General features: G+C 35.4%; 2 protein-coding genes across 4 annotated transcripts; both read left to right on the plus strand.

The window, feature by feature from the left end:
• Positions 1–1,581: 1,581 nt before the first annotated feature.
• On the plus strand, positions 1,582–19,865 carry LOC127792938 (ornithine aminotransferase, mitochondrial). 3 transcript variants are annotated; one of them, XM_052323623.1, is made up of 11 exons: positions 1,582–1,855; positions 2,695–2,803; positions 5,947–6,177; positions 8,112–8,271; positions 8,466–8,521; positions 8,925–9,077; positions 9,852–9,949; positions 10,592–10,672; positions 11,338–11,571; positions 12,331–12,490; positions 19,447–19,865. In XM_052323623.1, exons 1-10 carry the CDS (start codon positions 1,707–1,709, stop codon positions 12,479–12,481), a joined length of 1,422 nt encoding a protein of 473 aa, XP_052179583.1. In that variant the 5' UTR covers positions 1,582–1,706; the 3' UTR covers positions 12,482–12,490; positions 19,447–19,865. The 3 variants fall into 3 exon arrangements, with proteins under 3 accessions (XP_052179583.1, XP_052179582.1, XP_052179581.1); XM_052323622.1 differs by lacking the exon at positions 19,447–19,865 and adding an exon at positions 12,579–12,785 and having other exon boundaries at positions 1,583–1,855; XM_052323621.1 differs by lacking the exon at positions 19,447–19,865 and having other exon boundaries at positions 1,583–1,855; positions 12,331–12,785.
• LOC127792939 (F-box protein At5g46170-like) lies at positions 17,135–19,865 on the plus strand. Its single transcript, XM_052323624.1, has 2 exons — positions 17,135–18,701; positions 19,447–19,865. Exon 1 carries the CDS (start codon positions 17,524–17,526, stop codon positions 18,679–18,681), a length of 1,158 nt encoding a protein of 385 aa, XP_052179584.1. The 5' UTR covers positions 17,135–17,523; the 3' UTR covers positions 18,682–18,701; positions 19,447–19,865.
• Positions 19,866–21,405: the final 1,540 nt, after the last annotated feature.

Here is a 21,405-nt window from a genome sequence, read left to right on the forward strand (position 1 = left end):
TCACACCTTAGACCAAACGAAACTCACAATGGTAGCAAACTTTGCTAAACACGACCCATTATAGGATCATCTGATCTTGACCTTGTCAGTAAGTGACTTAACTCTATTAATATATTTATGAAATCCCAAACTTAGGAGGGTGTCAGTATTTAGCCCCCTTCATGTTATATCTAAGTAGATTAAATTAATCACATTGCTTTGAGCACTTACAAAAGTTAACAAAAAGTCACGTTGGCACTACCTTTCTAAGATTCTTTCTTGGAGACAAAGCAAAAAACGATGGCTCCACCTCCACATACTCCATCTACCCAATATGTCAAGCCTTCATATAAGAGTATAATTTAATTTGGATTCTAGCATAGTAATTTGAATGACACCAAATGCCGCATTATTTTTCATTACAATTAACTGTTAAGAGTAAAAATTTGACAATTCTTCAAATTAATTAAATTTTCTACACTTCCATGAACAAAAATCCTCTTGTGCATTGTCAAGAGGATATAATTAAAGAGGGTTAAGTAATATATACATGTAGAGATAAATATAATTAATATAATTTTGTTAATATTAATCTTAATTATTTTTTTAATTATTATAATTATCATTAACCATGTGTCATATTTTTATTAAAAAAATATTAAATAAAAAATAATATATTTTTATATATTTTAATAAAAAATATTACATAATTAATAAAATTATCATCAATTATAACTCTTACTATTATTCTCATCATTATTAAACTCCTTTTACCCGGTGAGGATCCGTCCCACGTTTCTTGTAAATTCGCAGGGCAAGAGGGTTATTTTGGGTAAAGCAGAAAAGAGAAGAGTGTGCTTTGGGTAGGGCACTTGGGCACGTTTGTCCGTAGCACTTTCGTCACGTGGGCGTGAGTACCGGTCACAGACTTGCTTTGGAGACTGTTCCGCCGCCGCATAACAACAAGAGATATATAAAAAGCTGGAGAGACAGAATTACCCTTTTCTATATATAAAAAGCTAGAGGGTAATTCTGTCTCTCCCGCTTTTGTTTCATGATATATATGTTAAAAAGATAATATTTAAAGTATAATAAATAATTTCGTATTTTATTTTCATTTTAAAATATTTTATTAATTAATAAAATTTTATAAAATATGATACTTTTAATATAAATATTATTTTTAAAAAATTATATTTATTATAAAAATTATTTATTAACACATATTTTATAAAAAAAATTAATACTTATTTTAATTCAAAAATATTCAAATTTTATTTTGATATAATGTTATTTTATTTATTTTAACAAATACTATATTAATAAGTATAATTTTTTAATTAAAGTATAATCCTTTTATTAATTTTGTGTCAATAAATAAATAAAATTCTATTTAAATTTAATAATTTTATGTTAATATTTTATATATTTATATTAATATTATACGTAATATAATATATTATTAAAATGTTAAATCTAAGTGTCCAATAACATTTTTCATATATATAAAACAGAAATGAAAATGTTGAAGTGAGGTAGGGTAGAGGTACTTTTCCATAATGAATGCCCTTCCGTAAAGTAGCGGTATGATAGTTCCCGATATATCAATTCAAGATATACACTCAAATTCGTTCATGTGCGAGAGAGGCCGTTGAAGGGAGCCATACAAATCTGGGAAGGGAAAGTTGAGCAACAGTGCATTCAGGTGAAGCAATTTAGCGGCATCAATGGCTGCCAAGAGGCCTTTGCAGAGTTTGTTGGGCAGAATTTGCAGGGTAAGTTTTGGGTGTAGGAGTTTTGGAGCTGTCACGGAGAACGCCTTGCCTTCCTCGTCTCAACACCTCATTAACTTGGAATATGAGTGCAGTGCCCACAAGTAAAATCAATCTCTCTCTCTCTCTCTCTCTCCATGTTTTGGTTTCTGGGTACACTTTCTGTTATCTTGTTTATGTTTTGGTTGCCGGGTTTTGTTTATTTGGCGACATGGTTTATGTGTATGTTTGTTTGCAATTTTAGTTCTGTATATTGCTGCATAGCCAATTTCGGGCTTTGAAATGGTCGTTTTGTTTCTGGGTTTGCCTAATTGAAGACTTTTAAAAGCGTTAAATTAATCTATGTTGAAATGGTTATTTGCAATTTTGTGGTTGCCGTAATTCCTCTAGTTTGGTTTGTGTTCTCTTCTCCTGTCGTGGAACTTGGAAGAGCTACTTTACTGATGCTATCTTGAAATACATCTCAATGTAGTTTCGACTGTGCGTTTTTTCAACCACTTGAGGGCTGCCTACATGAATATTTGTCTCTATTAAATTTTATCAAGGATTGTACATAATTAATTGTGGGACAAAAATAACGTGTATGAATTGTGAATCAGAAGTACCATTGTGATCAAGCTGGATGTAGATTATTGAGCCTATCATCACTGGCCATATACTGTGCCTTTAAATTCTAAAACTCCTGCTTAATGATTGGGGAAGCTTATGGTTAGCCTGGATTTACGTCTAATTTACTTTTATTTTCAGTTTTGAATGGCTAATTGATGCCTAATCCTTGGGTGGTCCCAAGAAGTCCGCAGTTTGAGTGAAATGAGCAAAAGAGGAAGTCCATATGCTGTTTTTTATGGGAAAAAAGATGTATATATGTTGTGTACCACAAGAGTTTATATAGTGTCTTTGTAATTGTTTCTTCACCAAAGTCTCTTTCCTGACTAAATTGCAGCTACCATCCAATTCCTATTGTATTCTCTCAAGCGAAGGGATCGGCTATCTGGGATCCAGAAGGCAACAAGTATCTTGATTTCCTCGCTGCTTACTCTGCTGTTAATCAGGTCACAGTTAGGGCTGTTTATGTTCTTCTGATTTACCATCATGCATACCTTGTCAGAGAATCGTTGTTGCCTGCCTTTTATGGTTTTGGAATTGCTTTTCTTTGTTTCTATGGGATGATGCAGCTTGTTATGTCTGCTTGGGTTGGATTTAGGACGTTCATCATAAGAGGCCAACATAAACATGAACAGAGAGTGGCAAAAGAGAAAGGAAGTAAATGAGTTTCTACATCTATATGCGCATGCCGATGCAATTTTACTGCATTCATATAGGACAACCTGGTAGCCAATGGTTCAATTTTATGTGGCCATACGTGATAAACTTTAGAAACAAATGCTCTCAACACTAGAATGCGAGCTAAAGAGCATTCTACTAGAATGACTCTCAACCTAGTTAAAGATCATGTTTGTGTTCTCTAAAATATAGTCTTAGAAATTGAACATCCTAGCCCCTAAGGGTACTTGTAAAAGGAATTGAAAAATGAATGGAAGAGTATGTAAGCTTCAGCTGAGGTTCTTAAATAGCTTGATATATATTATCTGGTAAAAGTTTGTTGTGTTTTCAAGAAAAGGCACAAAAATTATTGTACAGTCCTTATGGTTTGTTGCTGGGTCTGTGCTTGTTGAATCATCATATCTATTGATTATATTAATTCTCTTTTGTTTGTACACAGCATATCTTATAGACATTCATAATTGCATTTTAAATTCATAAAGGTCGAAGAATAAAGATAGAATTTGTTAGCAAGAGACATGAAGTAATGCTCTGAATATATGTGAAGAGTCATAATAAAATTTGTAATTGATCCTAGTGTCTGTAATTTATGACAAGGTATTTGAGCAAAGTGAAAGGCATAAAAGACGAAAATTCAAAAAGTGCTAGCAAAAGGGAGCAATTAAGGAAATATGGAAGGATTATTTCTCAAAGTCATATGAAGATGGAGAAACAAGTGTTATGTGGGGCATTGTAATAACTTTGAAAAAGATAGAATTACATGTTCTATATGTCCAAACGAAAACAAGCATTGAAAAGAAGAATAGTAAAGCTGTTGGACCAAATAATACACCAATAGACAGATGGAAATGCATGGGAGAAGAGAGCATTTTTCAATTAACGAAATTATTAAATTAAAAATGTTGGTGGACAAGTGGAGGAAGAGGACTTTAGTGTCTATTCAAAAGAATAAAATAGATGTTCAAAGTCAGGAAGGTTTTAAAGGAATCAAGCTAATGAGCCACACAATGAAACTTTGGAAAAGAGTGATTGAACAAAGATTAAGAAGAGAAACCAAGGCGTCTAAAAACCAATTTTATTTCATGCTTGGTAGGTTAACAACGGAAGTGATATAATTCCTAAGTTGCCTAATGGAAAGAGGTAGAAATAAACAAAAAGATTTAAATATGGTGTTCATTGATTAAAGAAACTTATGATAAAGTTCTTAGATAAGTTTTATGGATGGTCTCAAAGAAGAAAGGAGTCCAAATTGTTTATATATAGGTTATTAAAGGCATGTATCATGGAGGAGAAACATGTGTTTGAACTTGTGGGGAAGATTCTAAGTTTTGTCTAATTACAATTGGATTAGATCAAGGATCTGCATTCAGTTCATATCTCTTTGCCCTAGTAATGGATAAACTCATTAAACATATCCAAGTAGAGTTGCATTGGTGTTTTCTACTTGCAGATGACATTATCTTGATGGATGAGACAAAAAAAGGTGTGTGATGCTAAGGTCAACATATGGAGGAACACTTTATAATCTAGATGTTTTACCTTAAAGCATATTGAAAATTGAATACATGGAATATAAGTTTAGCAAAAATACAAATATTGATGATGTTATGCTAAAACTTGAAGAACAAGTCACCAAAAAAAAAAAAAAAGATTAGTTCAAATATCTTGAACAATCATTGAAAAAGATAGGGAGACTAATGAGTATATTACCCATGGAATTAAGACAGAATGGTATGTAGTGCATCCACTGTTTCATGTGATGGTAAGATTTCATAAAAACTAGAAGGAAAATTTTACAAGACAACTATAAGACTAGATTTGTTGTGTAGCTGAATGTTGGGCAATAAAGCACCAACATGTGCATAATACGAGTACATAGAAGATGAGGATCTGTATGGTGGATATGTGGCCATACAAGAAAGATGAAATTTAACAATGAGGTTGTTGGCAATAAGGTTGATGGTGGCTCCTATTGAAAATAAGATGTATGAGACAATTAAGATAGTTTGGTTATGGATGTAATGGAACAAGTCTTCAGCAAAATATGTAGAGCAGAACCAAGAAAAACTTGGTGGGAGCCTCTTAGATATCATATGAGGTAGAAGAACCTTGCAGATGATAAGGCTGTAGTGAAATGACTGGCGAGCTAGAATTCATGAAACCAACTGTGGATTAAGGATTTGATATGTTGTCTATAATTCATCTAGTCAGCTGACTCTGCTCCAAGGTCAATGTACAAGATATACATTCTGAACACAATGCAAAATTTTAATGTTCTTCAAATATTTGTAATATATCTTATATGTATTATGTGTAAATAAATTGGTCATTTCATTATGGAGTACTTAAATAAATCATGCAGGGTGTAGAGAAGTAGTTTACAGCTGAAAATTCTAGGAATGTTTTAGAGATACATTTTTATTCCTTAAATAATTTAACAAAGAAGGGGGGGGGAAGAAATTAAAGAGTGCATGTGTCTTCTATTTTTAGCATGAATTATGTGTCCTGTGCAAGTTGTAATAAGCTTTACCTAATCATTCTGATTTACCTCACTCACAACTGTTGTGGATACCTTTTTCTTCATGGGCTCTCTCTCTCTCTCTCTCTCTCGTGTTTTTGGGGTGGGATCTTGAATTGCCGTTGTCATCATCCTGATCCTCATCTCTACTACTATTTTTGATGTTTGTTGTTACCATTTCTATTGTTATGGTTTAGGGAGGGATTGTTGGTGTACACCAGCATTCTTCAATCCATTCCACACATAATAGAGTGCAAAATTAGTGGATAGACCCATAAACATTTGCAGCCTTTACTTGAAAGTGGCAACTGCTTCTGTTCATATTTCTTACTTATCTGCAGGATGAAGTAGGCAAAGTGTAAATTTTGACTTCATTGCCTTCTTTCGCTGCAGGGACATTGTCATCCAAAGGTTCTTAAAGCATTAAGAGAACAGGCGGAAAAGCTAACTCTTAGCTCTAGGGCCTTTTATAATGACAGATTTCCCTTATTTGCAGAGCATCTAACTAGCATGTTTGGATATGACATGGTCCTACCAATGAATACTGGTGCTGAAGGTGTAGAAACAGCTCTGAAGTTGGCAAGGAAATGGGGTTATGAGAAGAAAAAGATTCCAAAAGATGAGGTTTGTGTTTATCTTGGTGTGTTATTCCTATTATAAATGGGCTAAATTCAAGAGCTTACTTTACTTTAAGTGCAAAAGTGGTACTTGCTTTGCTTATTTGTAATCCCCCCCCCCCCCCCCCCCAAAAAAAAAAAAAAAAAAACACCCACCCACACACACACAAAAATAACAACCCCCCAAAAAAAAGAAAAAGAAGAAGGGGATCCTTGGTTAATGGATACCATGCAATGTCTTCACTAGTCATGGACTTATGCATGCTCACTTTGCTGGTTGAACAATAGTATGATTTTATTGCAATATTATCTATGCACTGAAGGTTCATGGAAAAACAAACACAAGTAGGAGTTTGCTATTTTGGTCGCATGGGGAGGGGGGTGGGGGCATTCGATTTGGAGAAATTTGCACTAAAGTTGGGATTCTGAGCTTTGCTTCAACAGGTTTGCTTGTTTGTCCCAATTGGTTTTAAAAAAATATATATACTTATTGAGTAGTTTGAACTGGGAAAGATTTCCTAGCTTTGTGTTAGTTTCAAATTCGTTATAAACCTAGAGAGACAGTATTTTATTTTTCTCTGATATTTTTATTTTATTGATGTTTTCTTTACAATTTTACCATGTTTGGCTTTGCATGTGACATGAAGATAACCTGAACCTGTTAAAGTGGTTAATGCAAACAAGTTATTTGAGTGATCTTAAGTCTTTAAAATAACTATATTTGAATTATGTATGATTGAGGTCTTGAAACTGGATTTCTTAAATGCATTTGATTATTTTGCAGAATGTTGAAAGTTTATTTTCTATATTTTACTCCTAGGCATCCGTCCTCTGTTGTGTATCCTTATATTGGTTTTTCACTTGTTGCTACTTGGTTTATTTCCACTTGTCAACTGGCTAGCTAACTAACTAACTTTTGCTTGATATTGTATTTTATTTAAAAGACAGGTCATGGGAATTAAAACATAATTTTTTCTTTAAATGTCAACTTGAACTAGGAGCTCCTTATCTTTTCCTTGTAAACAAACCTTAAGTGAACCTTTGCTTTGGACCTCCCTTGTGCAGTCTAAGGTACACACACTGAGATAAATGAACATGTGCTTAAATACACATTCACATGCACAAACACATTTCCCTTAACGAACACTTGCAAAGCAAGTCTTCAACTTTGGCATGATTTATGATTTTTGGGAATTTGAGCTCTGATTCAATCCTGTCTTTGGAGGCATTAGCTTAAGTTCACAAACTTCCAAATACTAAGAATGCAACTACAGGAGAAATTGGACAATTTGTATAAGAAATATATTGGTTCCTTGTCCTATGTAGGCTTTATAGTAATGAAATTCAATGGTTATGAGTTAATTCTAAGGTTGTTTACTTAACTAAGGCCTACTAATTTAAGCTAATGAAGTCTTACTGCAATTTCTTGGTTGGACTACTGGATGTCATTCAACTGTAGATAAAGCCATATCAGGAACATTATTTCTATTTTACAGCTTCTTTCTAAGCTAGTATCCTTACCCATTTCTTGTTGTGCCCCATGTCAATTCCCTGTTTCTTGATATTCATTTGTATGTTACACAATACCAGACCACCTTAGCCAATTTTTCTTATTTTGTATGCCTCAAATAAGGTAAGTCTGGATAGCAGAATGTATAGAATATGATCATCTCCTCCTGTCTTGGCCTCCCATTTATTGGTTTAAAAACAACATGCCGGGTCCATATTGACAGTCCTGTTGTTCAGACTTTGATTTGCCTATATTGTTCTCCACCCTCAAAATTTCCTGGGTTCATAAAGTCAGATGATAGTTGGCGGTTGTTAACTTGTTATAGCTTTACTTGTTCTGGCAAGAAGCATTTACGATTTTGACATTTAAATATTTATTTGATTTTTGAGTTTCCGCTTTCAATTCTGTTGTTCTAATCAAGCCTTTTGCAGGCTATCATTGTTTCATGTTGTGGCTGCTTTCATGGCCGTACGCTGGCTGTTATTTCTATGAGCTGTGACAATGAGGCTACTCGTGGTTTTGGGCCCTTGTTACCTGGTCATCTTAAAGTTGATTTTGGTGATGCAGTTGCTCTTGAGAAGATCTTCAGAGGTTTGTAATAATGAAAACTTATCTAAACTTGCTGGTTCTTGTTATTAAAAGTTTTGATTTAACTCAATGTAATTAACAAACCTCAATTCTTTAGAAAAATTTTGTTCTCATATTTTGTTATCTGGTACTACATCAATATTTGTCAGGTGTCAGCACTTATATGACTAGTTTATTGTCCTTTCTGTGATATGTAGAAAATGGAGACCGAATTGCTGGATTTCTTTTTGAACCTATCCAAGGAGAGGCAGGGGTATGTGTCTTTAGCAGCTAGGTGCATGAGCCATATGTACATGAACTTCATTTTCTTTTCTTTCATTACACTTTAGTTTTCTCGTAGCTGAACTAGCAAGCAATAGTAAACAACAGATTTGTCTATTAAACCTTTTGGGCTCTGGCTCATCTGGTTTTTACATCAAGACATTTTTTTAAACAGCTGTTGCACCATTACCTTATTTAGAACCATGTTATTTTCCTCTGTTTGAATGAAACTATTTTGGTGTAGGGCCTAAGTCCAGAGTGTGGAGCTAAAATTGTCGATCGTTTCTTTGCATGTCTATGTCATTTCTTTTCTAGGACAGAGGAACTAGAATCCATTTGATATGACCTCATTTCGGGTGTCATTTGTGTTTATTTTTGAACAATTTTGTTGTTAGGTCATTATTCCTCCAGATGGTTATTTGAAAGCTGTCAGAGATCTTTGCTCGAAGTATAATATTTTAATGATTGCCGATGAGATACAAACTGGATTGGCACGAACAGGAAGAATGCTGGCATGTGATTGGGAAGAAGTTCGTCCAGATGTTGTAGTAAGGCCATTTATTCTGTCATATTTGTACACCCAATTCTTGATATAAATGCACGATCCTTTTTCAACTTATTGTTCAAAATTTCTTCAGCAAGATATTCAGTTCACTGAAGTTGGTTTGCAAGTTCATTTCTTGTGCTTTTGTAGCTGCCTTATTATTGCTTTTTCTACCCTCGACTCTAAATTGCACATGGGGTTGTGCACCCCAACCAAAAGAAATGGAAATACTATATACATTAGTAGTAAAACCGGAAGTGTGTTAATTTGCAAATAGATAGGAGTTAGCGTGTTTGCTACTTTGGTATGTGTATTGATCTATGTTTCATTAGGAATGTGTGCCCTTACTGAGACAAGTAGATCGGTTAATAACCCAATTTTACTGATAGTTGATTTCTTTTGAAGGACCCAATGGCTAATAATGGATTTGAATGACTGAATATGAGCTGAAAACTGTGATTATAAATTAGTTACACAGTTTCCTTCAGAAATATCAACTTAATTTTTCTGTTGCCATTCTTCCCCTCTGAAGGTCCACTGTATAAAATAATTATGTCCAGCTTAATTTGCAAAAGATGAAATTCAGGAACTATTATTCTTTAATCATGCATTGACATCCCAATGTCTTTATCTTCTTTACTTGGCGTGTGCAAGGCTTGTTCTTTAAACCTTGAACAAAATCCAAATCTTGAAATTAACACATACTATATTCTCTTCTTAACAGCTCAAATATTTATCAGTTCCTTGACATAACTTCTTTCCTGTTTACATTTTTCAGATTCTAGGAAAAGCATTGGGTGGAGGTGTGGTACCTGTCAGTGCGGTGCTTGCAGACAAAGATGTTATGCTTTGTATTCAACCGGGAGAGCATGGAAGGTTTGTACTTATATCCTTTTTTAGTGACTTAGGGTCATTTATGAAGAGTATTTTCTATTCAGCCTTATTTGGTTCTCTTTTGTAGAACAAATTGTTCAGTGTTCAGTGTCTTTTAGTCTCCTCAGAAACAGTTAAATAACAGAGATTAGGGCCTGTTTGATTGCACTTTCATTTGTAGTTTTTTGTTTTTGTTTGCAAAATTTTGTAAATAAAAACAGAAAATTCTGTTTCATTACCTATATTTGTTTTCAAAAATTTTGAACACACAAAAAACTTGTTTTCACTTTCAATTTCAGTCAATAATGTTTCATCCGGGACATGACTTGTGGCCAGTGGATCAGTTCCATTTTTGCGGCTAGATAAATAAATGTTAAGGAAATATTGAATAGAACGGGACTACAAAGAAAAATATCATGGGAGTTCGTTTTTTGGGCTGAGTTATGGATTTTTTTTTTTTGGATAACTACTTGATTTCAAAACATGGATTTACTATAATGCTGCATAATCCTTGCACAAGTGTTCAAATTTTGATAGCTATTATTTTTTTATCCTTCTCCTATTGTTCACTCTGTGTTACTCATAATGCTGTGGTGGAGCTGCATTTTTCTGGAGTTAATGCTTCTGATTTGGCACCCTTGTCAGCACCTTTGGGGGAAATCCTTTGGCCAGTGCAGTTGCTGTTGCTTCACTAGAGGTGATCAGAGAGGAGGGACTCGCTAAGAGGTATTAACATATTTCTGATACCGTTCTTGCAAGACAAGTTACTTGTACAAGATCAGAGAAGGAAATTTTGAAGAAACTGAACAGTGATGAAATGTTCATTCTTTTTTTTTTTTTTTCTCTCTCTTTGGCAGTTTGAATTAACATGCCATACCAGTGTTTAAATGCAGAGAAACCCCCAACTCGAACTTGTGGTTCCACTGCTGCAAACAAAATCCAAATTGATGACTAAAATGATTGATTCTTCTGTTTTCAAGATACATTTAATTATTTATAGGATCTACCTTCATATGAATGGTTCATCAATAAGGGTTGTACATTTCAAAAGATTGCTTCACGGGTTTGATTTGGAGGAACATGTTAACTACTGAATGCTAAGAAAACCTTTTATTTAGAGACCATATTGGACACAGCTGGGTCTTTGGCTCCATACATCTAGATCTCTACTTCTTTAGTTCCCAATGCAAGATTATCACTCAATCATCCAGTGACCCATCTTTAATGGATTTCAGTAAATATGATTTAGTCTTTGTCTCTAACTCTTACTAGTGTGCACTGATTTTTCATCAAAAGTTTGGGCACTGCCATCCAATTTACTTTTACAAATTTGGTTTGAGGTTCCAGGTTTAATTTCCTGTATATAAATCTTTGATTGCACTGCTCTGCAGATCTGACCATATGGGACAGGAGCTTAGGCAACACCTGTTAAAGGTTCAGAAGCAATTCCCTAGCATCATTAAGGAAGTCCGTGGAAGAGGTTTATTCAATGCTTTGGAACTTAACAGCAATAATTTATTCCCTATCTCTGCTTATGATATATGTCTAAAGTTGAAGGAGAGAGGAGTTTTGGCAAAGCCTACTCATGATACCATTATCCGACTCACTCCTCCCCTCTGCATGAGGTAATTTTGAACTTTTGATTAATCACATACAGTTTCAATATATCATAGTTCTGATGTGTTCTCCCAGCTCAGCCCATTATCTCCCGTGTCAATTCTGAGTCTCTATTGTTTGGGCTACCTTGGAAGGATGTATAATTTATTTTTCATCATTATAAAACCTTTTTTTTTTGGCACTGCCCTGAGTGCTCTATTATTCCTGCTGCTAGTATGTAGAGCATCATGTCTTTGAGGTACTGTCAACTCAATGTGCTTTTGGCTTCTCTTGTGCCGCCTTATTGCCTTTCAACACTATGCCTACCCTGTTGTTTGATGAATAGCTCTCCTGCTTGTAAGCCAGCCATCTCAGTTTTGATATTTATTATAGATGCCATCTCTTCTCTCTCACCAATGTATTTTTCCTATTCTCCATTTCATGTAATCATGGATCTCTATAGTCATTATAAATATTCTCATCCAGTAGATATTTTTTCTCTTTTCTTTTGTGACATGCTCAATATTTTAATTCTCTTTTAACCCTGGCCAATGAATTTTACCGCATATTTGTTGATGTTGTTGGTTGATTTCAAATTATCTCATTAACTCCATGTTTACAGAATTCCATTTGTCATACAATTTCATAATCAGTCGTGGATTCTAACCAAATTTCTGAGGTGGATACAGTATTTGGCTGCAGAAATGTGCTATGAGCTGCTGTGCATTACTCTTTATCTATATATTTCACATCAAGATTTAATTTATAACATAAACTGGTACTTTCAGCCGGGATGAGCTCAATGAAGGGTCAAAGGCGCTGCATGATGTTTTGGAATTTGATCTACCAAAGATGCAGAAGGCAAAGCCAGTAACTGTCTCTGCTCCAGCTTCTACTGTATGCGATCGTTGTGGACGCAACTTGTATGAGTCATCGTAGGAGCTCCAGGTTATAACACTATTGCCATACTATCATGTGCTTTTATGATATCCTTACTATGCCGCTTGAGAACCAAGTTTTCATTCATATGTTTCAGGACAACATTATGCCGAGACTTCTTAATTCAACATCTTGATGTTATTTTTGGTATTTGTTTTTCATTTCCTGACCCTGTCTCCCCATTACCTCTTCTTCACCAGTAAAACAGCAATAAAAGAACAACTATACAATTAACCATAAAAATGAGCCCCCGTGTTACAGTATGTGCTTGTTGTATCTTCTGATATTTGGTTACCGTTACCTTCATAGGGTGCAGACAGTATGATGAGCCCCTGTTTAGGAGTAATTGTGTCGGCTAGAATCAATATCACCAACTTTTTACAGGTGTTCAGACATCTAATATGGAGGATTAGGTTGCATAAGTCTGATCCTCCCTGTACCCCACTATTAGGTTGCATAAATCTGATCCAACCTGCTAGGCTATTCGGGAGAAAACTGATTTGGAGCGGCTTTAATTGAAGCTCTAGCAATTACTATTTGGGACAAGAAATAGGTGACGTCTGTTTATCCACATACCCTTATCCATACTTTGTTTGAATCCCAAACAAAACATGGGAATGATAAAACAGACGAACAAGCCACAACCAATCTGAAAGGTGGATTTTGGGCTGTGGAGCCCATATAAGATTGGATTGGTTGTAAAATTATAGGCCTTTTCCCTTTGTTCCACTCCTTTATACTTTTGCACAAATTATAGTTCTAAATACACGTTGAGATAGAGACATGATGGAGACACAATAATGCTGAAACTTTTGGTTGTCATGTAATTATTGTTTATTTTGAGACAGCTCCTTCTCTTTAATAATATCTGCAACGAACAATGATGGATCATCTTAGTCCACGAGCGCTCTATACAAACGGTGGCTAATTATGAAATTGGATTACTTTGGTGCTCTCTGCATTACTTTGGTGCCTTGGCTGGATTTCATTATTGAATTGTGATCGAAGCAGTGGAAAATAGAAAATAGCTTAGCTGTTTTGCTGTGATTTAATTAATATCACATATCAAGATGACTTCTTAGTTCTTACCATGCATCTCTTGCAGGCCATATTTTCTGATAAAATATTAGTTAATTTGTGCAAAAATAGAAGCTAACAACTATGATTATACTGCTAATATAATCAATAATGTACTAAAATGTTAGTCAACTGTGATTTGCTCATGCTGTCATATAGGCAGTTGGCATCAGACAATTTGTTCATGTTTTTGGGTTGCTCGTGTTTTAATTGGTGGGCATAGATAGTTAGTGCACCTTTCAAAAAGGCTAGGGACCATGCACAAGGTTAAATGAGTCAATTTTAGGCGGGTGGCTATTAGGGATGGGTGCCAAGCAAGTTGCACCTTTTGTTTCTACTTGTGCTTTCTGGGTGGATTCAACTGTTTATCAAATGAAACTCAAATAGCTCACTTTAATGCTATAGCAATTAGTTAAGTAAATTTAATGGGTCCTTTTTGGCTTTTGAATTTCGGAGTATAAGAAATAACAATTGTAATTCTTCCTTTTGGGTATGACTCAAAGTCACGAGTTGGAGTTACAAAAACAGTTTCTTAACAAACAAAGATAATATTATTATATGCAAATGTGATCCTCTCCCGGTAAAGTGGATTTAGGATATCCTTTTTCTAGAATTACATTAATGCTATTTAAACTCTTAACCGTAACAATGGAGGGTTTTCAAATAATCAATTGAACAAGGGGTTGTGTTGACAATGACTTGCTAGCTCTTATTGCCCATCCATTTGTACCATTGAATTGAATTGCTCCAACTTACCCATTTTCTGTATGGGTTGGATCAACTTCCGTTTTGCATTTCTTTCGTTGGTTAGGAGTCACTTCTGCTCTCCACTGAGATAGGCGAGGCGTTTAGTGTTTTTATCTAAAATTAGCGTTGTTCATTAATTGATCACTCAACAGTCTTGGTTTGGGAGTTGACCTACATTTATTGTGGTTTAAATGGGGTCAAGATGCTGCATTTGGGAGAATTTATAGTGACATGAGAGTTGCGCCATGTTTTAGGCCCCTTGGTGATATGTCAATTGATATATAAGTGTGTAAAAATCATCTACTTCTATTACTTCTTAAGTCTAAGCTTGTAATATTACCGTCGAATTATTAATTAAAATGATGAAACACAACTTCATCAATCATGCTTGTGACATCTTTATTATCCAATAATGCAGTGTTGGGTTGCCAACAAAAGCACAAGATTAATTAAGTACCAACTTGCTTACCCTCTGTTTTTTCTTTTCCTTTCTGGGTATTGACTATAAACTGAAAAATCAAGACCCACTTCAGAATAATAAGTTGTTTATCAATTTCTTTTTAATATGGGGGCAGTGAAGGTCGTTCTAATGTCATTTTTTTTTTTAACAAAAATAATTCGAAACCAGCATTTGCAGTGGTCCCAGCCCAGTTACAATGACAGATTTGTGTATGTAACACAATGGCCAACTGAGTCTCCAAGACAAAGTGCTTGCTTAATCATTTCGTAATTAAAGTTTGTTCTTCTACTAATAGGAAGTTCCATAGAAAATTAAAACCAAACAGCACGCCAATGCGACCATCTTCGTGGGGCTGCGGTAGTTATACTTAATTCTGCTCTCTCTTTCCTTTTAATGGACTATTGATTTGCTTTTTACGGTAGTGTATTAAAAATATTATTTAAATTATTATCGTTTCGTAATTGTGCATAACCCTGTAACCCAATCGTATTATTTAATATGTATTTAAATGTCCACTATTCAAGTAATTTATAAATTATGAATTGATTAGCCATTAATGAATGGTACCATAACTGAAAAAATTCAATCAACCCATTTGAATCTTTTATTTAAGGGCTATTAGCATCAAGAAGTCAAAATTTTTCGAGGTAGTGACAATTTTATCCAATGCTTCTAATTTTGATGATTAAGGTCGAATTTATAAAGTTAATAGTAATTTTAGCCAAATTGAAATAACTGGCTGTCAGCCCATTATTTCATTTTTTGTGTAATTTTTTTATAATAAAATGTTAAATATATTTTTTGAGTGTGAGTTAATTTTTTTTTTTTTGTTGCAAGATGATCAGTTAAATAAATCACTTTCACTTTCTTTTTAAATAACTCTAAACAAATAGTCCCTTTCATTTCATATCAATTTTTTAGATAACCCTACAACAAATCACTCATTTTATTTTTGAACAATCCCTAAAATCTAATGAAAATTTAAATACATTAGGTGTAATAGCAGTGGAAATGAAGAGTTAAATACTTTCAATTGTCACCACAGTCATTGACTACGATGGTGGTCCAAGTAGGACAGAAAAAAAAAATTGTCCTACTTGAAAAGTTCAAACATAAATTTATGCAAAAAAAAAAAAGAAATTTAACAGATAACATAGTCATTTTATAAGTAATAATAAATAATTATTTCATGAAGGCGACTAAAGTAATACACATACATACATTCACTAGAATTTTTTAAAATACAAGATAAAATATTATACTCCTTTAAAAAGATGCAAAAAAAAAAAAACTCTTTTACTATATTACACATAAATGTTAAAATAATTCCCTTTTTTTTTTTAGAATCATAGAGCAAATATATTACATTTGAATGGTATTTTTTTTTAATAATAAAATGTTAAACTGTTATACAAAGTTGTATTTAACAAAAAATTATACGGTCGGGCAACTCGTTATTTCAATTTGGTTAGAATTGAAGCTATTTAAAAATGAAGCGAGAGTGATTTATTTAGCGAATTTTTCTACAATAAAAAAATTATACTCATATACTCAAAAATATATATTTAACATTTTATTATAAGAAAAATTATACAAAAAATGAAATAACAGGGTAGCTCGTTATTTCAATTTAGCTAAAATTGCTACTAATTTTACAAATTCAACCTTAATTGCTAAAATTAAAAAGATTGGATAAAATTGGCACAACTCAAAAAATTCTAACTTTTTAGTGCTAAAAGCCCTTTATTTAAGTTTCCTAAACAAATCCAAAATGTTTACCAACACTTATTAGGCAAAAGCATGTTAAACACACTACTTAAAAAGTAAAGTATTTGCATTAACACTTTAATTAATTATTATGGAGGCATTTGCCTAATAAGTAAACTTAAACTTTTTCAGAACCAATCTCAAGCAAAATTGGCTTGCTCTACCTTCTTGGGACTTGGGACACACCCCAAAACAAAGCATGCCAGCCACAACCTCACTTTTAAATATGTCCCTGTGTTAACCAAGTGGACGAACTAAAGCCACCACCCACATCCCCCATTTCTGTACGAAAAATGCCAACTCCCTCCCACCCACCCACTAAACCCCAAACTCAATGAGTGCTGCTGACTTCACTCCCATCGCTTATCCAAATCCACCGCTCTTGTGCGCCGATTCAGCGTTCATTCCATTCCAATAATGTTATATATATATATAAATCAAGATTTGCGGGGGTGATGTGCAATTGCTAGAAATATTCGGGGGAGTAGCTGCAATACTTGGAAAATACGAAGGGAATGGTCACCGTCATTGCGGTGGAGAAACCACTGGAAAATAATAATGATGGATGAATTAAGAGAGAGAGAGAGAGAGAGAGGTGGGGGGGACATTATTTATTAAAGAGGGGTTCGTTCCATGGGAAATTGATTTCATCTGATTGGGCCGGGTCGGTCTTCTCTCTTTCCTCTCTCTCTCTCTCTCTCTGCGCCTTGGCTTGTCTGTAAGACAAATTCGTGGATCCATCTCATCCTCCATTCTGTCTCTCTATCTTTCGAGAACTCCATAGCTGGAAGGAATACGTCTCCCTCCCCTCCCTCTCTCTGTGTGTTCTTTCCGTTTGTGCTGCGACGCCGATGTGTTCGATCCGGATTTTAGGTTTGTTTTTCTGTCTCTACGCAATGTTCCCTATTTCATCAAACTAGGGTAGATCTATCTCCCAGATCTACTTTCTCTCTCTCTGAGCATATACATATATATATATATAAATACACGCATGTGTATGGTTGAGATGTCTTCGGCGTCGGGGATGGATCACTTCGATCGGCTGCCGGATTCCTTGCTGCTGTTGATCTTCAACAGGATCGGTGACGTCAAGGCCCTGGGCCGATGCGGCGTCGTTTCGAGGCGATTCCACTCCTTGCTCCCGCAGGTCGAAAACGTCGTCGTCCGCGTCGACTGTGTCATCTCCGACGATGACGTTTCCTCCTCGGCCTCCGGCTCCGCCGATAAGTCCCGCGGTGCGTTCACCAGCCTCTGCCGCCTCTTCTTTGGCGGGATCGTGAAGCCGCTGCAAGCCCTAGGCCAATTCTTCGGCCCCAAGAAGTCTAATTCGAGCTCGGGTTCGTCGTCGTTGGCCGTCGGCGGTGGGGTTTCGGGGGAGGACGATGACCTTGATCAGAATGGAGTGACTCATCATTCGCCTACTCAGGTACTGAAGAATTTCAAAGAGGTTCGGTTTCTCCGAATCGAGCTTCCTAGTGGGGAATTGGGTATTGAAGATGGTGTTTTATTGAAATGGAGGGCCGATTTTGGATCGACCCTTGATAATTGTGTAATTCTCGGGGCTTCCTCTGTGATTTACCATTTCCCAGCTAAGAATTTGCACTCACAAGACAATAATTCTGATGAGTTTATTGTTAATGCGGGTGGGAATGGCAATGGCGATGATAACGGTAGTATTCCTGAGTCGTTTTACACCAACGGGGGCTTGAAATTGCGAGTTGTGTGGACAATAAGTTCGTTAATCGCTGCTTCAGCAAGGCATTACTTGCTTCAGCCAATAATTGCTGAGCATAAGACCTTGGATAGCTTGGTTCTGACTGATGCAGACGGGCAGGGAGTGCTTTGTATGAATAAGGACCAGTTGGAGGAGTTGAGGGTGAAACCTTTATCAGCTTCCTCCGCTTCAAAGAGGACCCTTGTGCCGGCTCTGAATATGAGGTTGTGGTATGCACCTCATTTGGAATTGCCTGATGGCACTGTGCTCAAGGGGGCAACATTGGTTGCAATTCGACCCAGTGAGCAATCAGCTGTCAAGAAGGAGGTGTCAGACGGGTCTTGGGTTTCAGCTGCCTTTGAGGAGCCATATGGTACTGCTGCCAAAATGCTGGTGAAAAGGAGAACTTATTGTCTTGAGATGAACTCCTTCTGAGAGCAATATGTACTTCTGAGGTAGTTTTCATTTTGGGTCTATGATGAATGTGGATGGAAATACAGATGTTTAGTTACATATTAATGGGATCAATGAACATGTTACAAGCTCCTAAAACAATGTCTATAGAACTCATGTTGTATATCTTTACTTGAAGGGAAATATGCATAGTCTAAATAATAGTATGTATCCTATATTGCTTCCATTGTATTTTATCATCAGATCTGTTCTTTATTTTTTATGATAGGTATCTTTCAATCCAGAGGCCTAGGTAACTAGTTACTCTTTGATCATTTAATCAGGCATTTAGTTGAATTCTGTTGAGAGTTCAATATAAGGTAGGCGTATCTTATGAATTTTACCATGCTTATTTGTGGTTTAGAAAATTGTAGATGCAAACTGTGGCACTTGACGAACTATTAACTTATTGTTTCTGAGATGCTATCTTTGTAATGTTGAACCTTTGATATGAAAATTTCCCATCTCATTGAACCCTGCAAAAGCTAGAGACCAAGCTAGAAGTGAAAAAGGGCCTTCTAGCTTAGAGGATGATATAAGTTTATTTGGCGATATTCCCGACTAACAACATCCTAGTTTGTGGTATAATAGTGAAGAGATCATGTGTGCATTTCATATGTTGTTCCTAAATCTCCATCACCTTGTCTTTCAGGTGTTTGATTGTCCGAAATTCATGGAAGTCTCAACAAGTTTAGCCTTCTTTGCTTTATCACACTAAATTTATTTAATTTTTTTCTTGATTTCCAGGAAAAAGTGCAGGTTATGAGGGAAAGCAGTGTTTGCTTATGGTGGAAGTCAGGGAATACACAATTTTTCTTCCATGTGGCCCAAAGGAAGTGGTTATCTTGCAATGCCCTATCATGTTTAATACTAGTGACTGAAATGCTGGTCCTTGGTTGGTAGTGAACTCTGCAGAATTTGTACTTATTAGTGATCGAGCCAACAGATGGAATGCATCTGCTGTTTGTACCTTTGCTTTGGGAAAATGCTTTAAGAGCACTCGAGATGCAATTAGATTGACATTTGAAGAGTTTTGAGGTCATAGTCTTTTGGATTTCTTAATCATCTCATTTTATGTGAATATTTAGGTGCAAATATTCCTACGTTAGTTCTGTACTTTGTGTTTAGGTTTCAATGTTAAGTGGCTAGTTAACTGGTTGTAGCTATGTTTTCTTGATACAATGTCACGTTTACTCCATTGCCTAATTTCTTGCAGTTATTTTGTGTGAACTTTGCTCAAATTTGAGATGATTACCATTTTTTTTGTTTTTTTTGTTTGGGTGGGGGGGGGGAGGTGTGTGGGAATGGAAGTTGCAAGTCATGGCTTTGTCTGGATTTTTATTATCACATTTGTGGCAGAATTCTCTGATGGATAACCTTAACTGGCCTTCTGGCTTTAGCAGATTGGACTTGTATTAGAGGATTGGTCAAGTAGGATGTTAGTGCAGATTTTTTGCTTGCTCAGTTTACAATATTCCTTGCTTCTAGGAATTAATATCTACTAAAACTCAGTTAATGGACTGAATGAATATTACGAAGTCTAGATAACTCAGCTACTGCTTTAGCTTCTAGGATATTTTTTGCCATGCTCTCTGAATTAGGGACTATATAATATGCCTAATGATTTTGCCATCACATCCTTGCTTGTTCTCACCTCTTTTCTGTTTGACCTGATTTTCCTCTTCGTAGTCTTATTCTCACATTTTCCAGATTATACCAACATTTTCATGCTGACATTTTCATATGTTCACCAAATATTGTATTTGTTGACTACTTGACTTGATATGGAGTTGGGATGCTTGTTTATTATATGAGGTTTGAAACTTTGAAGTATTAGTTTTGTACTTATTCTGTTATGAGCAGCCTCTTAAGTTGTTCCAAATCCCTGTCTCTAAACTGCGGTTATTGTTTTGAGGCAGCTTCGTTTACTTTATTTTTGGTTTGCAACCTCATTAGCATTTGAACTTCTGATGCCCAAATCTCTGTTGCCATAATCTCTTTTCATATTTATTTCGAACTAGTGATGCTGTGTTGTTTATGGTCCAGCATTTTACTTAGGACCACCTTTTCGGCATTGCCTCCCCAATGACTAAGGTACTTATGAATGCATAGAGCTGAGATTCTGTATGCCTCAAAAAAGTTATCTCTGCCTTTTCTCTGTCACTCAATGCTTTGTCTGTCAGCTTAGCTTAAGCTAGTTTTGGTGTATTGTCCCTCTTAACAGGAAGTTTGGCTGTTGGTAAGTTCTGCAGGAATTGGTCTTGTACAGCAATTTCGTATCTTATAATGTAGGTCTTATATTTGCTTAATCAGAAACCAAAGAAGAAAAGAAAAAAAAAAAAAAAGGTTCAAGAAAGTGATATACGAAAATGACAATTCTTTTGTGTAAACATTCAATTTATGGTGGATAAGTAATAAGTATAGGTCTTCTGTTTGTGTTTGGTGCGTTAACTCGGGGCCTTCTTGTTTTAAGCGGATAGGCAGATAGAGAGAGAGAGAGTTAGTTGTGGGGTGGATGAGGCAGTGGGAAGTTTTGGTGGGTATTTTTCTGGGGGATGGAGATGGGGATGGGGATGGTGTTTTAGCGTGTGGATGGTGTGGTTAATAATTGCGTTGCGTCGAAGGGAGTACTCGTCCCCACTGTCACTTGCCTCTCCAATCATTTACTTCTTTCAATTTCTCATTGCTTGTTTGCAACTAACTTCA

The sequence above is a fragment of the Diospyros lotus genome, unplaced genomic scaffold, assembly GCF_014633365.1.
Source record: "Diospyros lotus cultivar Yz01 unplaced genomic scaffold, ASM1463336v1 superscaf1, whole genome shotgun sequence".
NCBI lineage: Eukaryota > Viridiplantae > Streptophyta > Magnoliopsida > Ericales > Ebenaceae > Diospyros > Diospyros lotus.

Excerpts from the sequence above, each read along its gene's own strand:
- LOC127792938 (XM_052323623.1), top strand. The coding sequence starts at position 1,707 with ATGGCTGCCAAGAGGCCTTTGCAGAGTTTGTTGGGCAGAATTTGCAGG. Across the intron at positions 1,856-2,694 it reads TATGAGTGCAGTGCCCACAA|CTACCATCCAATTCCTATTG; the intron begins GTAAAATCAATC and ends ACTAAATTGCAG. Across the intron at positions 8,522-8,924 it reads CTATCCAAGGAGAGGCAGGG|GTCATTATTCCTCCAGATGG; the intron begins GTATGTGTCTTT and ends TTTTGTTGTTAG.
- LOC127792939 (XM_052323624.1), top strand. The coding sequence starts at position 17,524 with ATGTGTATGGTTGAGATGTCTTCGGCGTCGGGGATGGATCACTTCGAT.